This window comes from Microcaecilia unicolor, chromosome 5 (assembly GCF_901765095.1).
Source record: "Microcaecilia unicolor chromosome 5, aMicUni1.1, whole genome shotgun sequence".
Taxonomy (NCBI): domain Eukaryota; kingdom Metazoa; phylum Chordata; class Amphibia; order Gymnophiona; family Siphonopidae; genus Microcaecilia; species Microcaecilia unicolor.
Window position 1 is genome coordinate 65,771,880 of NC_044035.1, and position 19,617 is coordinate 65,791,496.

A 19,617-nucleotide genomic window follows, 5' to 3' on the forward strand; every position below is an offset into this window, starting at 1 on the left:
TCAATACTCAGCTAGGATCTTCATAACCCACTTGTGCGATTCCTGCTGAATATTGCTTGGGAACTGCATAAGGGAATATGTCGTGTGTCAGGCCCCTCCATTCTAGGCCTAGCCTCTTCCCCCAATAACCAACTCCTCCTCTTAACCCCCCTCCCCAACCCCATCCATAAGCTCCTCAGACCTACTTAACTGTGCCCAGTGGTCTGGGAGGGGGGATCATTGGGCAAGAGCAATTCCCAGTTGCTCTGCCCATGCCAGCTTAAATCTCAAAATGGCAGATGCAACCTCTAACAGCAGTTTTGCTCAGGCCCCAGAGCCCTCCAGACCACTAAGCAAGGTAAGGTAGGGCTAAATGGCTGACAGGTATGTGGGTGGTGGGGTTAATTCAAGAGGGGGAGTCACATCGGGAGGGTGTTCCTGGAAGGGGGGCTACATATGTTTGCGGGAAGAGGGAGGGGAAAGCACATGACATATTAGCCATGACCTGGAAATTATGTGGGTGCCAGCTGATATTCAGTACCAGCACCGGCATTGTTAGGTGGGTATATGTAGGACTTTTGAATATTTCTGGCACCCTCATAATTGCCAGATTCCACCCCCATAACACCCTCTCTTGCCCAGTTTCCAGATGACTGGTTAGTACTGATATTCAGTGGCACTGCTCAGTTAAGTGCTACTGAACATTGGTATATGCATGATTTAAGCAGTCAGGAGCCTCTCCAGCTCGCTTAAATGACTTTGAATATCGGACCCTAAAGGCCCATCCCTTTGATAAGCACAGATAGCAAAGTATATTCTAAAATCTCAGCCTTATGATTGGCAAAATTCCTGCTGGTAATTAGAGGAGGGGAACAAGCTGGTTTTTGCTCAAGGGCAGGTTTAATCTGACAACACCAAAAGGACCTTTGACAGGACCTCAGATTCCACAAGACTATCACTAGGGTTCAAGCAGCGCCATTATAGAAGAGGCAGCCATCAGAGAAGGAGTGAGTGGAAATCTCACTTGCATGCATCGAAACCTCATACTCTTTGGGTGAGTTGCGGTCCTAAGGATAGACTGGCCCTCATATTTTTAATTTAAGGTTTAAAGTTTCAAGTGGCCTTGTTTCAGACTATATGTCCTATGTCAGGGCTGGGGTACAGGGGTTGGGGGACCACTGGCCCATCAGGGATCTAATGCCTCATGAGGGAGTCCAGAGGGCCTTCGACATAGCCCATCAGGACCCTTTAAGTTACACCACCACTAGAAATGTGCTTTCATTTGAAATTACATGGGTTTTTTTCTGTCCTGAATAGTGAGCACAATTTCATAATAGGGTGCAGTACTAGAGCAAAAGGGTGGACTATTTTGCAAATAGTGTAAACAAGGAGTATAAGAGCACCCTTTTGTTTGAGAGGCTCGAGCTTTGCCACCAACCTTACCCCAACTCCGCCCTCAGCTCTGAAAATTGACCTCCTGCATGCACCTAACCACTGTCATTCAAAATGGGCTTTCCTTTTTACAGTTTTTTCACATGTTGCTAGAGCCATAGACACTCAAATTTTTCCCAGTTGTGGCAACCTGAAAAAATTGTTACATAATTTAGCGATGGGATGCAGATAAGCCAGAAGTTAGTTTGCATTCTGTAGCCAAATTTTGCAAAATGAATACTAACCTGTGAACATTTTCACAGGTTAGTACATGAGTGTCTTAGAGACTTCGCTGGAAAAAAAATGACATCAGACTAAAATTCTCACTTATTCCTTTGGGGGCTCTCAAAGTTAACACAGATCTAAATTCAAGTAACAATTTGATTCAAATAAGCATTGAATTAGAGTAAACAAAGTATATGCTTAAGAAACTCTACTAACAATCAACTATCAATGCAGCTGCAGCTGCTAATGAACCCAAAGCTGCTGTTGTGGTTTCTTCAGTTAAATTGATTCATGAATTTTGAAGAGAACATTATCTAATGAATTTTCTTTGAATAGAAAGCAATTAAAAGGACAAATCAGTCTGATTAACCCCAAAGTCACCCAACTGCCACAAATGGTGTACAGTTTGAAATCATATAATAAAAACTAGAGTAGATTTGCTCTCTTTTTGCCCCCTACTAAGCCATATAAATTAATGAACAAAAAGTTAATTTCTTTGATGACCCTTTTCTACTATACCCTGGATTATGCTGATATTTAATTTGTTTAATGTTATAATATTAAAGACAATGATTTTTTTTTAACAAACTGATTAGCATTCGTTCCAGCTGGGAAGAGATTTGTTTATGCTTTCTGATAGACAGAATGTTAGAATTATTTAAAAGTGACCAGGGTCCATTCGTCTGTCCGTAGGCTCAATAAATTGGTATGCTGGAAGAAAATTTTATTATCTCAGAAGATTTATAAAACCAAAAGTACTGAATCGCTGTCAAAGGGCTAGATCTAAAAAAAAAATGCCCATTGCTTTCATATGAAAAAAAAATCCCATATTGTTTCTATGGGAACCTGTTGAAACTGTTAGAACACTGACCACCACTCCATTCCAAAAAGTCTTTACCCTTCCAGCACTTACAGAGTAACACAGGTAGACCAAGGTAGGGAAAAACACCTGGAGCAGCTGGCAAAGAATGGCACCAAATATTGCTTAAAAAGCCACCTCCACATTTAAAAAATCATGCACATGAGTGTACCACATATGCATTCCATAGCCCATTCACTATTTATCCCCCACACACATACCCAAGCAAATGTACCCAACATTTACTCCTAAAACCCCATATCCCACATATGACCCCTACTCACCTCCCACCTACACACATTCCTATATACCTTCACCCCCATGTCCTCCCCCACTCCCTTATAACCATACATTCCCACACACCTCACAAATTGGCACTACCCTATATATAGCCCTACACACATATACAAACCCACAATTGACATATTTCTACATCCCATACAAACCCCAAAGCCTTTACAGCCATCATGCACAACATGTATACCACCAACCACACATTATATCACCCATGCCTACAGCACTACCCCCTCCACACACGTACACTCTTTCTACAAATCTTTGTTGGAAAACATTCATGATGCTTTGCTTCTGCGTGCTTTCACTATTTGTTACAATTGTTTAAATTGTTATCATTATTTTAATTGCTTTCCTTTAAAGATATGGTCATGCTTCAGTAATTTTTGCAGGCAGCAGGGCTTTTAAATGACAGTTTTTTAAGCTCTCTCACTTCATAGCTCCTTTTTTCTGTTACCTTATCTTTTTTCTATTAAATTAGTGCACGTTACATGTCAAAAATCATGCGTTATTTGTTCTTTACGCACATTTTGGCAGCACAGCATAAGCTAAATAATGATATGGAAAGCATGCAAGTGCGTAAAAAACATCTCATTAATATGCAAGTTGAATAATGTCAGCTTTGAACTATGGTTTTCTTTTCCTCCCTAGGAACATTGTGCTACTAATGCATGGCTGATGGTCCCAGGGGGCTATGGCTCCCTGGGGTCAGTGGTGTACAAATGATCCATAAGTACATAAGTGCTGCCATACTGGAATAGACCATCAAGCCCAGTGTCCTGTTTCCAACAGTGGCCAATCCAGGTCACAAGTTACCTGGCAAGATCCCAAAACAGTACAATGCGTTTTATGCTGCTCATCCCAGAAATAAGCAGTGGATTTTCCCAAGTCCATTTTAATAATGACTTACGGACTTTTCTTTTAGGAAGTTAGCCAAACCTTTTTTAAACCCCGCTAAGTTAACTGCTTTTACCACATTCTCTGGCAACGAATTCCAGAGTTTAATTACACATTGAGTGAAGAGATATTTTCTCTGATTTGTTGTAAATTTACTACTTTGTTGCTTCATTGCGTGTACCCTAGTCCCAGTATTTTTGGATTCATGTCTACCCATTCCACTCCGCTCAGTATTTTATATACCTCTATCATATTTCCTCTCAGCCATCTTTTCTCCAAGCTGAAGAGCCCAAGCCGTTTCATCCTTTCCTCATATGGAAATCATCCCATCCCCTTTTATCATTTTCATCGCCCTTCTGTACCCTTGCTAATTCCACTATATCTTTTTTGAGAGGCAGTGACCAGAATTGAACACAATATTTAAGGTGCGGTCGCACCATGGAGCGATACAAAGGTATTATAACATCCTTATTTTTATTTTTTATTCCTTTCCTAATAATACCTAACATTCTATTTGCTTCCTTTACTGCCACAGCACACTGAGCAGAAGGTTTCAAAGTATCATTAACGATGACTCCTAGATTCTTTTCCTGGTCAGTGACTGCTAACATGGAACCTTGCATCACGTAGCTATAGTAGTAGTAGTAGATCCTGCCCAACCCAGACCTAAACAGATTCCTCTTGATCTGCACCCCCCCCCCCAATGCAGACACCCCTGAATCGAGCCTTCCACCCCCTGAAACAGATCCCTTACATCCCATTTCCTTGGCATCTACTGGGGTTCTCCCTAGTGTCAGTAGGGAGCAGTAGTGATTCCCCAGCTGCTCCCATAGGCTGTCATCTTTCTGTAGTACTGAAAGACTACAACTAGGGATCAGAAGGTACAATTTTGAAGCCAGCAACTTATGCAACAGGAGCAACAGAGGATCACTCCTGCCCCCTCCATCCCTGCTATATAACAGAGAGACCCTGTAGATGCAGGGGAAATGGGATGTGAGGGACTATAATACAGTTGCCCGTATCCAGTCCTGCCAGCTCTACACAAGCCTATCTTTAGTCCACAGTGCACTGAATCTTGTGGATAGTTTCCCACTGTAGCAGGCCTCAGAGCTTCACCGTAAGCAGCTGGAGTTCAGAAAATGTCTGGCCAGGGACACCTATGACTCTTTTGACATAGCAACCAGAATCTCTGCCATGAGTATGGGGATGAGCAGACTGTCATGGTTGTGTGTCTGTGACCTGGAACCAGCAACCAGTGATGCAGGAGAGGTTGGCAGATGTTCCTTGTAAAGGTAACAACTTGTTTGGAGATGAGGCCGGAGAGGTCGCTGACCTCATGAAGAAACATATAGACACCCTCCAGCTACATCTCCTTCTTCACGGAGGTTTTTCAGTGGCCCTAGATGGCAAACCTACTCTCAGAGGCGTTGGCTCCTGCTGCCTTCCCGCTCTGCCCAGCAGCCCCAGGCCTAGTGCTCTTGGCCTCACCAATCCTGTCCTCAGAAGAACCAGCCAGCGCCCCAGTTGAAGCAAGGGACAAGCTTTTGACTGCCTCCAAGAGAGCATTGTCGCCCCTCAAAGTAACTCTTCCAGTTGGCCTTCTGGAAGGGGGGAGGCTGAAGTTTTACCATCACAGGTGGACAGATCCTTGTAATCTCCAACCAGTGAGTTCTTCAGATAGTCCGTCTTGGTTATGCCCTACATTGGCGTCAAAGACCACAAAATTGTCCACAAAGTGCGACGTCATACAGCTCTCAGCACAAGCAAGTACTTGTAGAGAAAGTCTCCACCCTTCTTCAGGCCAAAGCGGTTGAACCCATGTCACCAGGGGAAGAAGGGATTATATTTCAGGTACTTCCTTGTGCCAGAGAAAACAGGGGGATTTTGGCCCATCTTAGTCCTAAGGGCCCTGAACCAATTCCTGGTCAAAGAAACGTTCAGGATGCTTTCCCTGGACACCATTCTCCCTTTGATTTAGGAAAACAATTGGTTATGATCTCTGGACCTAAAGGATGCCTATACCCACATTTCGATACTGCCAGTCATAGGAAATATCTCAGATTTTGAATGGGGAAGCACCACTACCAGTATTGCTTACTGCCATTTGGCCTCACGTCAGCTTCCAGGGTATTTAGTAAATGTCTAACAGTAGTAGCGGCATATCTTGCAGGCTGGGAGTGTACATGCTGAATGATTGGTTGGTCAAGAGTACATCACAGGAGAGGGTGACAGAATCAATGCACCTAACTAGTTGGGTGTTGGAGTTACTAGGGTTTATCATAAACTACCCCAAGTCCCACCTTCACCAGGTACAGCAATTAGAATACATAGGAGCCTTCTAGATACATTGCAGGCTCAGGCTTTTCTTCCACAAGCGAGAGCAGAGACCTTATCATCACTTGCCTTGCAAGTCCAAAACAGCAAGGAGGCCACAGCTTGGCAAATGTGAAGATTGATAGGCCACATGTCCTCAACAGTGTATGCCACTCCCATGGTATGTCTCCACTTGAGGGAAGCCCAGTGGATCTTAGTTTCCCAATGGTCTCAGGAGGCAGGGAACCTAGGGGATGTCATCCAAATTCCTCCAGAGTTGATTCATGCCCTTCTCTGGTGGACAGTTTGGATGAATTTGACTGTGGAACTACCATTCCAAATTCCCATCTCAAAAGGTGCTGATAACAGATGCATCCAACCTAGGACAAGGAGCTCATGTGGATGGGTTCCATATCCAGGGTACTTATTTGGCTCAGGAAACAGATCTCCATATCAATCTCTTCAAGCTCAGGGCCTTTTGGAACGCTCTAAAACAGGGCTCACCTAGCTAGTCAGGTTTTCAGGATATCCACAATGAATATGCATGAGATAGATTTGCATATATTGGAGGTAGCACATGCAAATTTATCTCATGCATATTTATTGTGGATACCCCAAAAACCTGATTGGCTGGGTGTGTCCCAAGGACTGGGTTTAGAACCCCTGCTCTAAAGGCTTTCAGAAATGAGCTACAAAACCAAATTATTCTTAGCCAAACGGACAATCAGGTTGCAATGACCAAACCGGGGGGGGGGGGGGTACAGAATCCTACCCCTTGTGTTAGGAAGCTGTGGGGATGTGGCAGTGGGCCCTCCTCCAAGCCACATACCTCCCAAGAAGGGTCAACTGTCTGACGAACAGACTGAGCAAGGTTTTCCAACCACACAGCTGAGGGGGAGATATGATAGAGGTATATAAAATAATGAGTGGAGTGGAACAGGTAGACGTGAATCGAATCACTTGTTTACTCTTTCCAAAAATACTAGGACTAGGGAGCACACGGAGCTACAAACTAGTAAATTTAAAACAAATCAGAGAAAATATTTCTTCATTCAACGTGTAATTAAACTTTGGAATTCATTGCCAGAGAATGTGGTAAAAGCAGTTAGCTTAACGGGGTTTATAAAAGGTTTGGATATCTTCCTAAAAGAAAAGTCCATAAGCCTTTACTAGGATAAGTTGCACAAAATATATTGTACTGTTTTGGGACCTTGCCAGGTACTTGTGACCTGGATTGGCCACTGTTGGAAACAGGATGCTGGGCTTGATGGACCTTCGGTCTGTCCCAGTATGGCAACACTTATGTTCTTGTGGGCATAGCCTGCAAGATCTTCTGAGAGTGGGGCACTCCTTTGGTGGATCTTTTTGCCACTCATCTCAACAACAAGGTCTCCCAGTTCTGCTCCAGGCTCAGATCGCACGCCAGACTAGCATCAGATGCCTTTCTTCTACATTGGGAAAAGGGTTTTCTGTACACATATCTTCCAATTACTCTTATAGAGAAGACTTTGCTGAAGCTCAAGCAAGACCAGGGACTATGATCCTAATTGCACCTTATTGTCCAAAGCAGATTAAGTTCCCTCTTCTTCTGAAGTTATCCTCTGAAGAGCCATAGAGATTGGAATGTTTTCCAGCTCTCATCACACAGAATGAGGGGTCACTTCTACATCCCAAACCCAATCCCTGGTCCTCATGGCTTTGATGTAGACAGCATAGAATTTGACATCTTAAATTTGCTTGAGGGTGTCTCTCACATCTTGCGGGCTTACAGGAAAGACTCCACAGAGGTGTTACTTAAGTGGAGGAGGTTTGCTATCTGGTGGGCCTTAGATCCCTTCACTTGTCCTACACAAATACTGCTTTAATACTTTCTGCACCTCTCTGAGTGTGGTCTCTATAAGGGTTTATCTCAGTGCAATTAGTGCTTATCACTGTGTAGGAGGTAAGCCTATTTCTATAGAGCCTCTAGTTTGCTTCACGTGAATTTTCTTATTGACAAAGCCCCCTCTCAAACCTGCAACTGTGTCATGGGATCTCAACATTGTCCTCACCCAGCTGATGAAAGCTCCTTTTGAGCCACTTGATTCCTGTCATCTGAAGTATTTGACTTGGAAAGTTGTATTTCTGATGGCGGTCACTTCAGCTTGCAGGGTCAATGAGCTTCAGGATCTAGTAGCTGATCAATCTAAGTTTCAGCACAATAGAGTAGTTCTTCACATACACCCTAAGTTCTTTCCTAAGGTAGTGTCGGTGTTCCATCTTAATCAGTCAATCATTCTGCCAAAACCACATACCCATCCTGGCGAGAATGTACTGCATAATTTGGATTGCAAGCAAGCATTGTATCTGGAGTGGACCAAAGTCCACACATTCAAATCTCATTACTTCCTTGAACAGGATACTTGATGTAACAGCAGGTTCAGGCAAGCAGTTTTACAGAATTTATTAGGAGTCTAGAATCCATCTCCACCCCCCAAGGCCCAGTTTTGTTCACTAGAATATATTTAGTTTTTAGTTTGATTGGCTTCAAGGCCTCAATGTTTCAAGTCCCTATATTCCTAGCGTTGTTGTTGTTTTCAGTGAACCTGGTAGCTAGGAATTTCCAGCTGTGAGAATAAGAAGTCCTGCTTGTTCTTGGAGAAAGCAAAGTCACTCATCTGTGGTAGGTGTTCTTCAAGGACAGCAGGCCAAGTTTTCTCACATACCTCCCATCTCCGCTTGGAGTAGTAGTCTTTATCTTTTTGAAATGACTGAGGGACCTGCTCTCATGCATCAGCGAGAAGGCAGCAGTGTATGCGTGGTGAGACTGCTAGATAGTTCTGTGTTAATATCGCTAGTCAGCGTCCATACTGGACTCCTTTGGATGATGCCACCCAGCTGTGAGAATACTTGGTCTGCTGACCTTGGTGAACATCTGCTACAGGTGAGTAGCTGCTTTTTAGAGAGATCATTGAAATTTTGGACTTTAAACAGCATGAAGAAATCATATGTTTTTTATTCTAATTCAGACCAATGATTATGACGACTAAAAGCATCAACTATAAGTAATAACCCTTTTGGTTTTTAAAGGGGTCCTAAACATTTTATTTTCTAAATCTTATGTCAAATGCTTTTGAAGTGATGAGTATGAGTCGGATAAAAATCTTGCTCAAGCATATAGTTTGATGTACCTTTGTAGAATTTGTGTAACACGTGCCTATGTGCTTTTTCTGTCTCGTTAACCTTTTTACAGAATTATAGGGCAATCTAGCTGACTATCAAGGGTACAGCACACCAGTCTGCTTCTATTGCCTCTCCTGTTTCTCTGGGTTCCTTTGGAGGTGCCTGGTTCAAATCCCACTGCTGCTCCTTGTAATCTTGGCAGGTCACTTAAGCCCTCATTGCCTCAGGTACAAACTTAGGTTGTGAGCCCAACAGGGAAATAATATTCATTGTACCTGAATGTAACTCACCTTGAAATACTACTGAAAAAGGTGTGAGCAAAGTCCAAATAAATAAGTAATAGCTGTCGATCATAAGCCAGCCTGACCTTTTGGTTGAAAAACACCTGTCTCAAGAGCTATTCTGCCTCTTCAGAGGCTGGCTATAGCCAGCCCACTCCCAACTATGTCTTGTATTTCAGGAACTAAAATTACCAGTTTCTTGATTGGCTCAAAAGGGACCAGTACCGGTAAAAAAAGCAATGATCAATAATCAGAAGATGTGATAAAATATTTATTTTAGACAGCAACCAAAAAAAACAATAGTGGAGTGCTAAATGTCCAGTCAATTATAACACTGTTTTTAATGACCACTATGTTTTGGCAACTCCATGCCTGTGTCAGGGTCAAGTTTAAGGACACTGCTGGGGAAAGGACACTATGAAGCATAGGATTATTTTAAGTCTCTAGAAGTCTCTAGATGAGAATGGAGAAAATGTTAAGATCACTCCACACTGTCTTATGTGAGAGGATGGCAGGAAGAAAACAGATGAAGAAAACGCATATAACATGCTGCATAGTATTTACAGAGAATCACTTGTGAGATTCAATGCATGTGGGTAACAGTTCTGTGGTCTAATGTGACAAAACTGAAATCTTTTGGTTTCAGTGCTAAGATTATGTTGTGGGAATCCTTTGCAGCAGTGGGGACAAGAATGCTTGTGAAAGTTAAGAGGGAAATGAGTGATGCAATGTATAAGGTACTGTAATAACACAAAATACACAATTGTTTTCCATAGTTAATAAAGTTATAGAACAAGCGATCATGTAATGAGGCTAAAGAGGGTAAATAAAATATTTATATATAGAGAGAGAAATTGTGGTGGATGAATGGAGCAGTATTCTAAAGGATGAAACAGAGGCAAGTATTCAGTGCAAGAAAATATGGTAACAGGTGGGGTCTGATATATTACAGTAGAAGACAAAAATGGGCAAGGACACAGAGAAAAATTAAGGCAGATAAAGACCGTTTGGCCTATCTAGGCTGCCAATCAATGCCTTCCCTTCCCTTCATATAATAGAAACAGAAAAGCATTAAGACAGATAAAGACCATATGGCCTACCTAGTCTGCAAAAGTTAAGGTAAAGGCCAGGCATTTGATATACCAGCTTTCTGTAGTAAAACCAAATAATTTTACATCTCACATACAGATACTTACTCTGTCCCTGGCAGACTTACAACCTAAGGTTGCTCTTTCACTAAAGCCTAGCATGTACTAATGAACAATAGCATGCGCTGAGTGCTATGTGAGACCCATAGATATAAAATAGGATGTGCAGCATTTAGCACATGCTAATGTCCATTGGAGCATTCTAAGTTTTAATAAAAGTGCACCTAAGTTTTGTGTACCTGGGGCCATAGAGAGTAAGTGACTTCTCCGGAGCCACAAGGAGCCACACTAGCAATCAAACTCAGTTTCCCAGGTTCATAGGCCACTTCGCTAACCATTAGGCTGTGCCTCACAAGGAAAGAAGGCCTTGCAGTCAGGGCTGTGCCAACACGGTAAGCGAGGTAAGCATGGCAGGAGGGTGTCATCCTCTGGGGGTGCTCCGCCGCACCATGCTTACCTCGCCCTCTTCTCCCCAGATCCTTTTTTTTTTGTTTGTTTAAATTTACCTCTGTCCGGCGGCAGCGTAGCGTTAGTGAGGAGGCGGCGCTCCACCGCCCCGACGTGTCAGTCTTCCCTTCGCTCAGTTCCGCCTTCTTCTGACTTCAGAAATGACGTCAGAAGAAGGCGGGACACTGAGCGAAGAGAAGACTGAAACGTCGGGGCGGGGGAGCGCCGCCTCCTTCTCACTAACGCTACGCTGCTGCCGGACAGAGGTAAATTTAAACAAAAAAAAAGGAAAAGGATCTGGGGAGAAGAGGGCGGGTAGTGTAGCGATCGTTTTCAAGGGGGCGGGGCCAACTGCAGAGGGGCGCCGGAGACCCTAGGCACGGCCCTGCTTGCAGTTATGTGCTGTTATATTCTCTGTGTCTGTGTTGACATCACAGGCGCTTTCTGAATTGTGTGTTAAAGTAGTATAAAAATGTATGGAAATTCTAAGTTCCCATTAGAACAAAAAAAAAGTTTTAAAACTGTGGTCAAGTGACGAAGCACAGCCAGGCTGTTAACTGAAATTGCTAGGTTGCAACCTGTTCATGCCATTATGGACAATAGCACATGACTAACTCCCCCTCCCCCCTTTTACAAAGCCATGCAGTAATGCGAACACAGCCCATTCACTTTGGAGGGGTAACTGTTCTGACTGTAAGCTAATTCTAATTATTCAATATATAATTAAGCAACAGAATGTGCAACAGCTTGGTCTTAGGAAGAAAACAACCAGTGACTGAAATTAGCCTGAATTGAAGGGGTTATTACTTTAAGAGAATGAATTTAAAAATCTGGCACATTATTTGCAAGTTCCATTTCTGTTATCAAATGATGTCCTCCTTATTTTATATGGTATATTGATTGGCTGATCATAAATTCTATCACTGTTCTATTTGATTATAAAGTAATTTATATTTGTATCCCCTTGTGGAAAAGTACAATTGACTAAATAATTATAGAACTTTTTCAGCATGCTCAAAGGTGCATATTTTGGTTTCTGTGATTGAGGTACACTAGTGTGTTGCGGTTAGTACATGTTAAATGCAAAATTTTCCTGCAGTAACTACAAATCCTCAGTGATAACTGTTATGGGTGTGCCCAGTATTTTTTGTCAGGCTGCTGTGTAGGTATCACAGAGCGCAGCATATTATTGTACTGTGGCAGAGCCAAGAGGTTAGAGAAGCAGCAGCCCAGGATTTAGCTATTTTAGAGATGGCTACCCCAGGCAGTTCTAATTCCATTGCTAGAGGGAGGAATAAGCAATGGTCCTTTAGGCCCAGGGAAAAAGGGAGTCAATCCCAGAGTCCAGTGAGTCCGCAGTGGGCTGGGTGAGGGGCACAGAGGGAATGGCAAGTGAGTTTCTCTGAGAGCACACACAGTTTAAATTAGAACCCAATAGGCATAAAAGAAAAAAGAATTCTTCTTTCTCCAACTATCTGCACCCAAATGATCCTGAGGAGGCTGTGGAAGTAGAACCTTTAGGATGACTGCTCCAAGCAGACAGGAGAGGTGAAGACATGGAATTCTTAGAATAAGGAACAAAAAAACATTATTATTCCTAGGTATAGGAAACGTTTAGGGAGGTTTTACAATGTGGATAGTGAATATTGCAGCAGGTAGTGAGCCTTCTGACCTTGGCCTCTCTGATGAGAGGATTGAAACTCCCCAACTTGTGCAAGAGCTGTTCCAGAGTAGTGCTATTGTACATTTACAACAGTTGATATTATCACGTCTCTTTTGCTTATCAGTATTGAATTTTGGAGGGTTCCCCATTTATATATAAGGGGGTAATGGTGAGATGTAAGAATAGCCATTTTGGATCAGACCAATGGTCTGTCTAGCCCAGTATCCTGCTTCCAGCAGTGGCCAATTCAGGTCACAAGTACCTGACAGAATCCCAAATAGTAGCAAGATTCATGCTACTGATCCTGGGGACATGTAGTGGCTTTCCCCATGTCTATCTCAATAGCAGACTATGGACCTTTTATCTAGGAACTTGTCCAAATCTTTTTTTAAACTCAAATACATTAACCACTGATACCACATCCTCTGGCAGTGAGTTCCAGAGCTTTAACTATTTGTTGAGTGAAAAAATATTTCCTCCTGTTCATTTTAAAAGTACTACCATGTAACTTCTTTGAGTGTCCCCTAGTCTTTGCTTTTTGAAAGCATTATAAAAATATCAGTTTACGTTTACCCGATCTATATCACTAAGTATTTTGTAGACCTCAATCATATCCCCCCACAGCCATTTCTTTTTGACGCTGAAGAGTCCCTAACCTCTTAAGCCTTTCCTCATATGAGAGGAGTTCCATCCCATTAACCATTTTGGTCGCTCTTCTTTGAACCTTTTCTAATTATGCTATATCTTTAAGATATGGCAACCAGAATTGCACACAATACAGAAGGTGTGGTCATACCACAGAGTGATATAGAGGCATTATAATATTCTTTGTCTTATTTTCTATTCATTTCCTAATAATTCCTAGTATCCTGCTTTTTTGGCCACCACCACCACACACTGGGCAGAAGATTTCATCGTATTGTCTACAATGTCACCTAGGTCTTTTTCTCCGGTGCTGATTTCTAAGGTGGATCTTAGCATCAAGTTACTATGATTTGGATTATTCTTCCCAATGTGCATTTCATTTATTTTCATTTATGTGTTTGATTATTTACTCATTCATTCTTGTATCCCACAATTTTCTAAAAACAAGTTTTGATTCAATGTGGCTTACAATTTAACAGTTATGAGAGATTACAATGATGCATTACATTTACAGAATAGTGTGGACTAACACTATTGGCACTTCTATCCCACATTATCCAAAAAGTACTTTCAGTTCAATGTGGTTTATATTCTACATAATACAAAAAAGAGCAATGTTGAATACAAATAAAATCAATTTAAAATACTATGAATTCAGAAGAAGACAAAAAGTGTATTAAAAAATCATACAGAAATCAAAACTTGACAACTTATCATTATTGACCCTTTGTCAGCTGAAATTTGCTGAAGAGAAACGTTTTAAACCCTTTACGAAAGGACAGATAATCTGTTAAACACCTTATGTCCCTGGGGAGCAAATTCCACCATTTCATTCCCTGATAGCCAAACCAGGTTCTTACAAGAAATGCAGAATCAAATATGCCTTCCAGTCCCGTGACCTTCAAACAGCACGCAGCAGTGGCTTTCACTTTTGGAGTATAAGCTGGGTTCCTGAGGGAAGGGTCTTTTGATCAGAAACAAGGCTTTGTAGAACCTTTGGATGCTATCTCTGAACTTTACGTTCAAGATAAGTAACTGTTAAAACTTTGTTCTTGGGGAAACGGACTGTAGAAATTTTGGAACGCGTTGTGGCCGCCTCATATTATAAATCAGCCTATCTTGTTCACTAAGGGCTTCTTTTACAAAGTTGCGCTACTGATCCCCGCATGGCAAATGAGAGGAAGCCCATAGGTACTGAATGGGCTTGCTCTCATTTACTGCACTGAAAATCAGTAGCGCGGCTTTGTAAGAGGCCCTAAGATTTTTTTTTGGGGGGGGGGGGAGGGGTAATGTTGGGACATTGGAATCAGCCCTTAGTAGGGTTGGTTAGCACTATTCAGTTGTTATTGAGTGCCCCACATATTTACATATTGAGCATCACTGAACTGGAAGGATCTAGAGAGGTCATCTTCATTCCCCTGTGGTTGATGCCCACCCCACCCCCTCCCTGGGCTCTGTGACAGCTTCAGGAGAAATACATGTTGTTTCTAAAATGGCAAAGGTAACTGGTTAGGTTTTTTTTTTTTGTTACATTTGTACCCCACGCTTTCCCACTCATGGCAGGCTCAATGTGGCTTACATATTGTATACAGGTACTTATTTGTACCTGGGGCAATGGAGGGTTAGGTGACTTGCCCAGAGTCACAAGGAGCTGCTTGTGCCTGAAGTGGGAATCGAACTCAGTTCCCCAGGACCAAAGTCCACCACCCTAACCACTAGGCCACTCCTCCACATAGGTTCCAGCGCATAAACCTCTATGTTGCCATTTCATAACAGATGTTACATGCTGCCATAAAGACATTGTTTTAAATGTTTTTATTGAATCCAATCAACAGTCAGAACAAAAATATAAGAGAAGAGTGAGACTCAAGTCACTAAGAAGGTCTTTTACTAAAGATTAGCTCGAGCTGTCTGCAGCAGGGCCCTGCTGCAGAGAACTTGAACTAATCTTTAGTAAAAGACCCCTTAAATTGTACAGTATTTTCATTTTTCTCCCCTCCTACATCAACCCCCCCCCCCCCCTTACCCTCTTCCCTAACTTATAAAATGCTCATAATCTCCAGGCTTGTTCGACTCTTATGCAAGCCTGGAGAACGTATGAGCCATTCAGATCTTTAAGTTCCTATGTTGCCCCATTGATATTTTAGACATATGTTTTTCTAAAATGCATGTTCATGCTTCCTGTCACTACAAATGAATGTTCAAACATAAACAATTCACCATGTATTTACAAGCTTTATGTCAGCGGATCTTGTTCTTAGATACTAGCATCTCAACTTGGACATCTACATGTCAATTTAGACATTCTTTCTAAAATTCCACTTCACATGTACCAACTACACTTGTCCCCTATGCTTGCCTAGTAAGTTGTTTTGTTGCTTTATGCTAAGATTGTGAAAATCATATCTATTATATAAATGTTCTATTGTGCTGCCCAATATGATGTATCATTTATCTTTTATATCATATATCTGTTATGTGAGTGCTGTGCTGTGCTGTACATTATTGCAAATAACGTGTACATTATTGCAAATACTAGAATTTAAGTTGCCTGTTTCCAAATTTACCTGATTATTCTAAGTCTGTAGTATACTCTAATATTTGGTCATTTTACTATTGCTTGCTGTTACTACAATGTAAGTTATTTTTTGTTGGAACTATACCTGCTGTACACTTCCTTGGGCGAATCACTTCATTAACGCTGTTAATAAAGCTTAATAATTAAATACAAAAATATAAAGGTAGCAGTTATGACACTAAGAGGGTCTTTTACAAAGCCATGCTAGCGTTTTTAGCTTGTGCCAAAAATCAGCTGGCGTTAAATGTGGAGAAGCCCATTATATTCCTGTGGGTGTCTCAGCATTTACTGCTAGCTTAAAATTGCTAGTTTGGCTTTGTAAAAGGCCCCCTAAGATCTAACCCACTGTATTAACTACTGATGTGGCAGCATGCTGTTAATTCCCATGTTAAACAGCTAGCGCAACTTAGTAAATAGGGACCTTGAAAATACTGAAAATGTTGAAACCTCATTCGAACAATCATTTATTAATGTTAAGTCTAACAAAAATCAACCAAATATCAGAGAATGTGGTAAAATTAGTTAGCAGGGTTTTAAAAAGGTTTGGATAATTTCCTAAAAGAAAAGTCCATAAGCAATTATTAAGATGGTCTTGGGGAAAATCCACTGCTTATTTCTAGGATACTGTTCAACAATTTACGGCCTCACTCAGTCCTCTGAATTCAAACAATATCACAAAACCGCTAACATAGTGTGTTCAATGAGTTAGCTATGTAGATAGACTATATCTATACTTTTTCTGTGAGGTAGAGTCTCATATAGCTGACACCGCATCTGTCGAAAAAAAAGAAACAGAATGGATTCTACTGTTCTAACTCTCACTCGCTAACTCATTACATTTACCCAGTCATGCTCCCAGCTTACCAGATTCCTCACTACAGCGCCCAGAATGTTTCACGTTGTAGCATCTTTCTGTTGAAGTCTCCTCCCCTTTTGGACGGAGATACCTGCTCAATTGCCATACATTTAAGATCATCAATCGTATGGTTATTCGAATAAATGTATGCCAATTGAGCAGGTATCTCCGTCCAAAAGGGGAGGAGACTTCAACAGAAAGATGTAACAACGTGAAATATTCTGGATTTTTACATTGGGCACAGTGGAACCTAATGGGCTCAATACTTATGTGCATTGGGGGCTGTTTCTTCTGAGATTGACAGTGATGTAGAGAGATGGGAGGGAGCAGAAACAATAGTCAGCTGTTTCCGGTACTGAATGAGTAAAAAGTACGCTGGTGCCATTTTGTAATGAGAGAGATGAGGCACACATAGACGCTGTAGTGAGGAATCTGATAAGCTGGGAGCATGATTGGGTAAATGTAATGAGTTAGCGAGTGAGAGTTAGAACAGTAGAATCCATTCTGTTTCTTTTTTTTTCGACAGATGCGGTGATACTCCCCCTTGATAAAGTGTTACGAAACGGGGACCTGTCGGGGTGCAAGAGTACACCAATTTGCATAAGATAAGTGTCGTGTGCACAGTTATGAGAATGGTTATGGTCAAGATGTTATAAGCAGATTTATGCATTATTTGAATATCAAATTTATTAGGAGGTGGGGGATGAGTCTATGATTAATAAATGAACACGAGCAAGTGATTCACCTTAGAGTGAAATGAGAACAGCCGTGTCAGCTATATGAGACTCTACCTCACAGAAAAAGTATAGCTATATAGTCTATCTACATAGCTAACTTGTTGAACACACTCTGTTAGCGGTTTTGTGATATTTCTAGGATAAGCAGCATAAAATCTGTTCTCCTATTCTGAGATCTTGCCAGGTTCTTGTGACCTGGATTGTCCACTGTTGGAAGCAGGATACTGGGCTTGATGGACCTTCGGTCTGCCCCAGTATGGCAATGCTTATGTTCTTATGTTCTAACAAATAATGCATATTAGCAAAATGGAGAATCAGGGTATATGCTGTATTAAATGTATCACCATTAAGGGTTCAGTATTTATGATCATTTTAATTTATGTATAACTGTAATGTTCCCCAGATTCTTTCACCAGAAAAGTCCTGGAGATCCTGTTTAAGCATGTGAAATCTGGAGAGACTGTTACCTACAAGAAGCTGGCTGATCTCTCAGGCAATAGCAGTGCAGCCAGAGCAGTGGGAGGAGCAATGAAAAGCAACCCTGTAAGTTTTTGTCAATTTTTACATTAGAGAATGTTTAGATTCAAGCATAAATTTATGTAAACAATAATTTAGTAGCATATATTTAAGCCAAAACATTTTAGCTATGATTCTCCGAGGACAAGCAGGCTGCTTGTTCTCACTGATGGGGTTGACGTCCTCGGCAGCCCCCTCCATCGGAAAGTTTACTAGCAAAGGCCTTTGCTAGTCCTCGTGCGCCCATGCGCACCGCGCATGCGCGGCCGTCTTCCCGCCCGAAACCGGCTCGAGCCGGCCAGTCTTCTTTCGTCCGCACTCGGTACGGTCGTGTTACGCCGTTCGTGCCCCAGAGAGTCGACCTCGCGCGTCCTTTTCGACGTGTTTTTGTCCTTTTTTCCTTGAAAAAGTTCGGGAAGCGCTCCGGTAGTGTTCCGGAAGACCCTTTCGGGTTTTCTGCCCTTCCCGTATTTCTCAGTTTTTGCCCCGTAAGTTTTCTTTCGTTGTCGGGGTAGGCCTCTTTTGGCCTCGGTCGAGATTTTTCTCCCTCTAAATTTTGGTGCTTCAATTTTCGCCATTTCGGCTTTTGATTTCGCCGGCGTGATTTTTCCGCCCATGACATCGAAGCCTTCCAGCGGCTTCAAGAAGTGCACCCAGTGCGCCCGGGTAATCTCGCTCACTGATAGGCACTCTGCGTGTCTTCAGTGTCTAGGGGCCCAGCACCGCCCTCAGAACTGCAGTCTGTGTTCCCTGTTACAAAGGCGGACTCAGGTAGCGAGATTAGCCCAGTGGAACGTTTTGTTCTCGGGCTCTTCATCAGCACCGGAGGCATCGAGTGCATCGACGTCGTCAGCGTCCGGACCATCTTCCTTGGCTGCCGCTCCATCGACTGCATCGAGGCATCGGGCGACTGTATCGACGTCGGTGGTACCGAGACTTCGTCTGCTGATGTCGTCGGACGGAGGTGCATCGTCAGGAGTGCAGGTGAGGGCTGTCCATTCCCCTGCTGGTGGCGGTGAGCCTTCGGGTGGGTCTCCTCCTACCCTGAGGGCTCCTGCGGTACAGCCCCCCCGGGATCGACCCTCTTCGGTCTCGGCCCCGAGGAAGCGACGGATGGATTCTACGTCCTCCTCGTCGGTGCCGGGGAGCTCCGGTGACATGCTTCGGAAGAAGTCGAAGAAGCATCGACACCGGTCTCCTCCCCATGTCGGCACCGAGAGCTCTGGGTCGCCGAGGGATTCGGCACCCAGCAGGCATCGGCACCGAGAGGACCGCTCACCCTCTGTTCAGGAGGTGTCGATGCGCTCCACTCTGGACAGCCCGGAACAGCCTCCTCGCCCGGAACAGGTTCTGGCGTCGACGCCTGCATCGGCCTCTCAGCCTTTCTCTGCAGCCGCTCTAAACGAGAGCCTCCGGGCCGTTCTCCCAGAGATTCTGGGAGAGCTGTTGCGCCCTACCCCTCCGGTACCGGCGGTGCTTGCGCCTCCGGTACCGTCGAGCGTGGCGCCGGCTGGCCCATCGCCCAGGTTGAGGTCCCCGACGTCGGTACCGCGTGCGGTGCCGACCGCGGCCACCTCCCAGGAAGG

At 43.0% G+C, this 19,617-nt stretch overlaps 1 protein-coding gene across 2 annotated transcripts in view; it reads left to right on the forward strand.

The window, feature by feature from the left end:
• The window catches only part of MGMT (O-6-methylguanine-DNA methyltransferase), a 580,807-nt gene that overhangs the window by 476,722 nt on the left and 84,468 nt on the right, over positions 1 to 19,617 (forward strand). For both annotated transcript variants that reach the window (XM_030202962.1, XM_030202963.1), the window contains one exon: positions 17,919 to 18,058. In XM_030202962.1, coding sequence (XP_030058822.1) covers positions 17,919 to 18,058 — 140 coding nt within the window. The remainder of the gene's footprint in view (positions 1 to 17,918; positions 18,059 to 19,617) is intronic.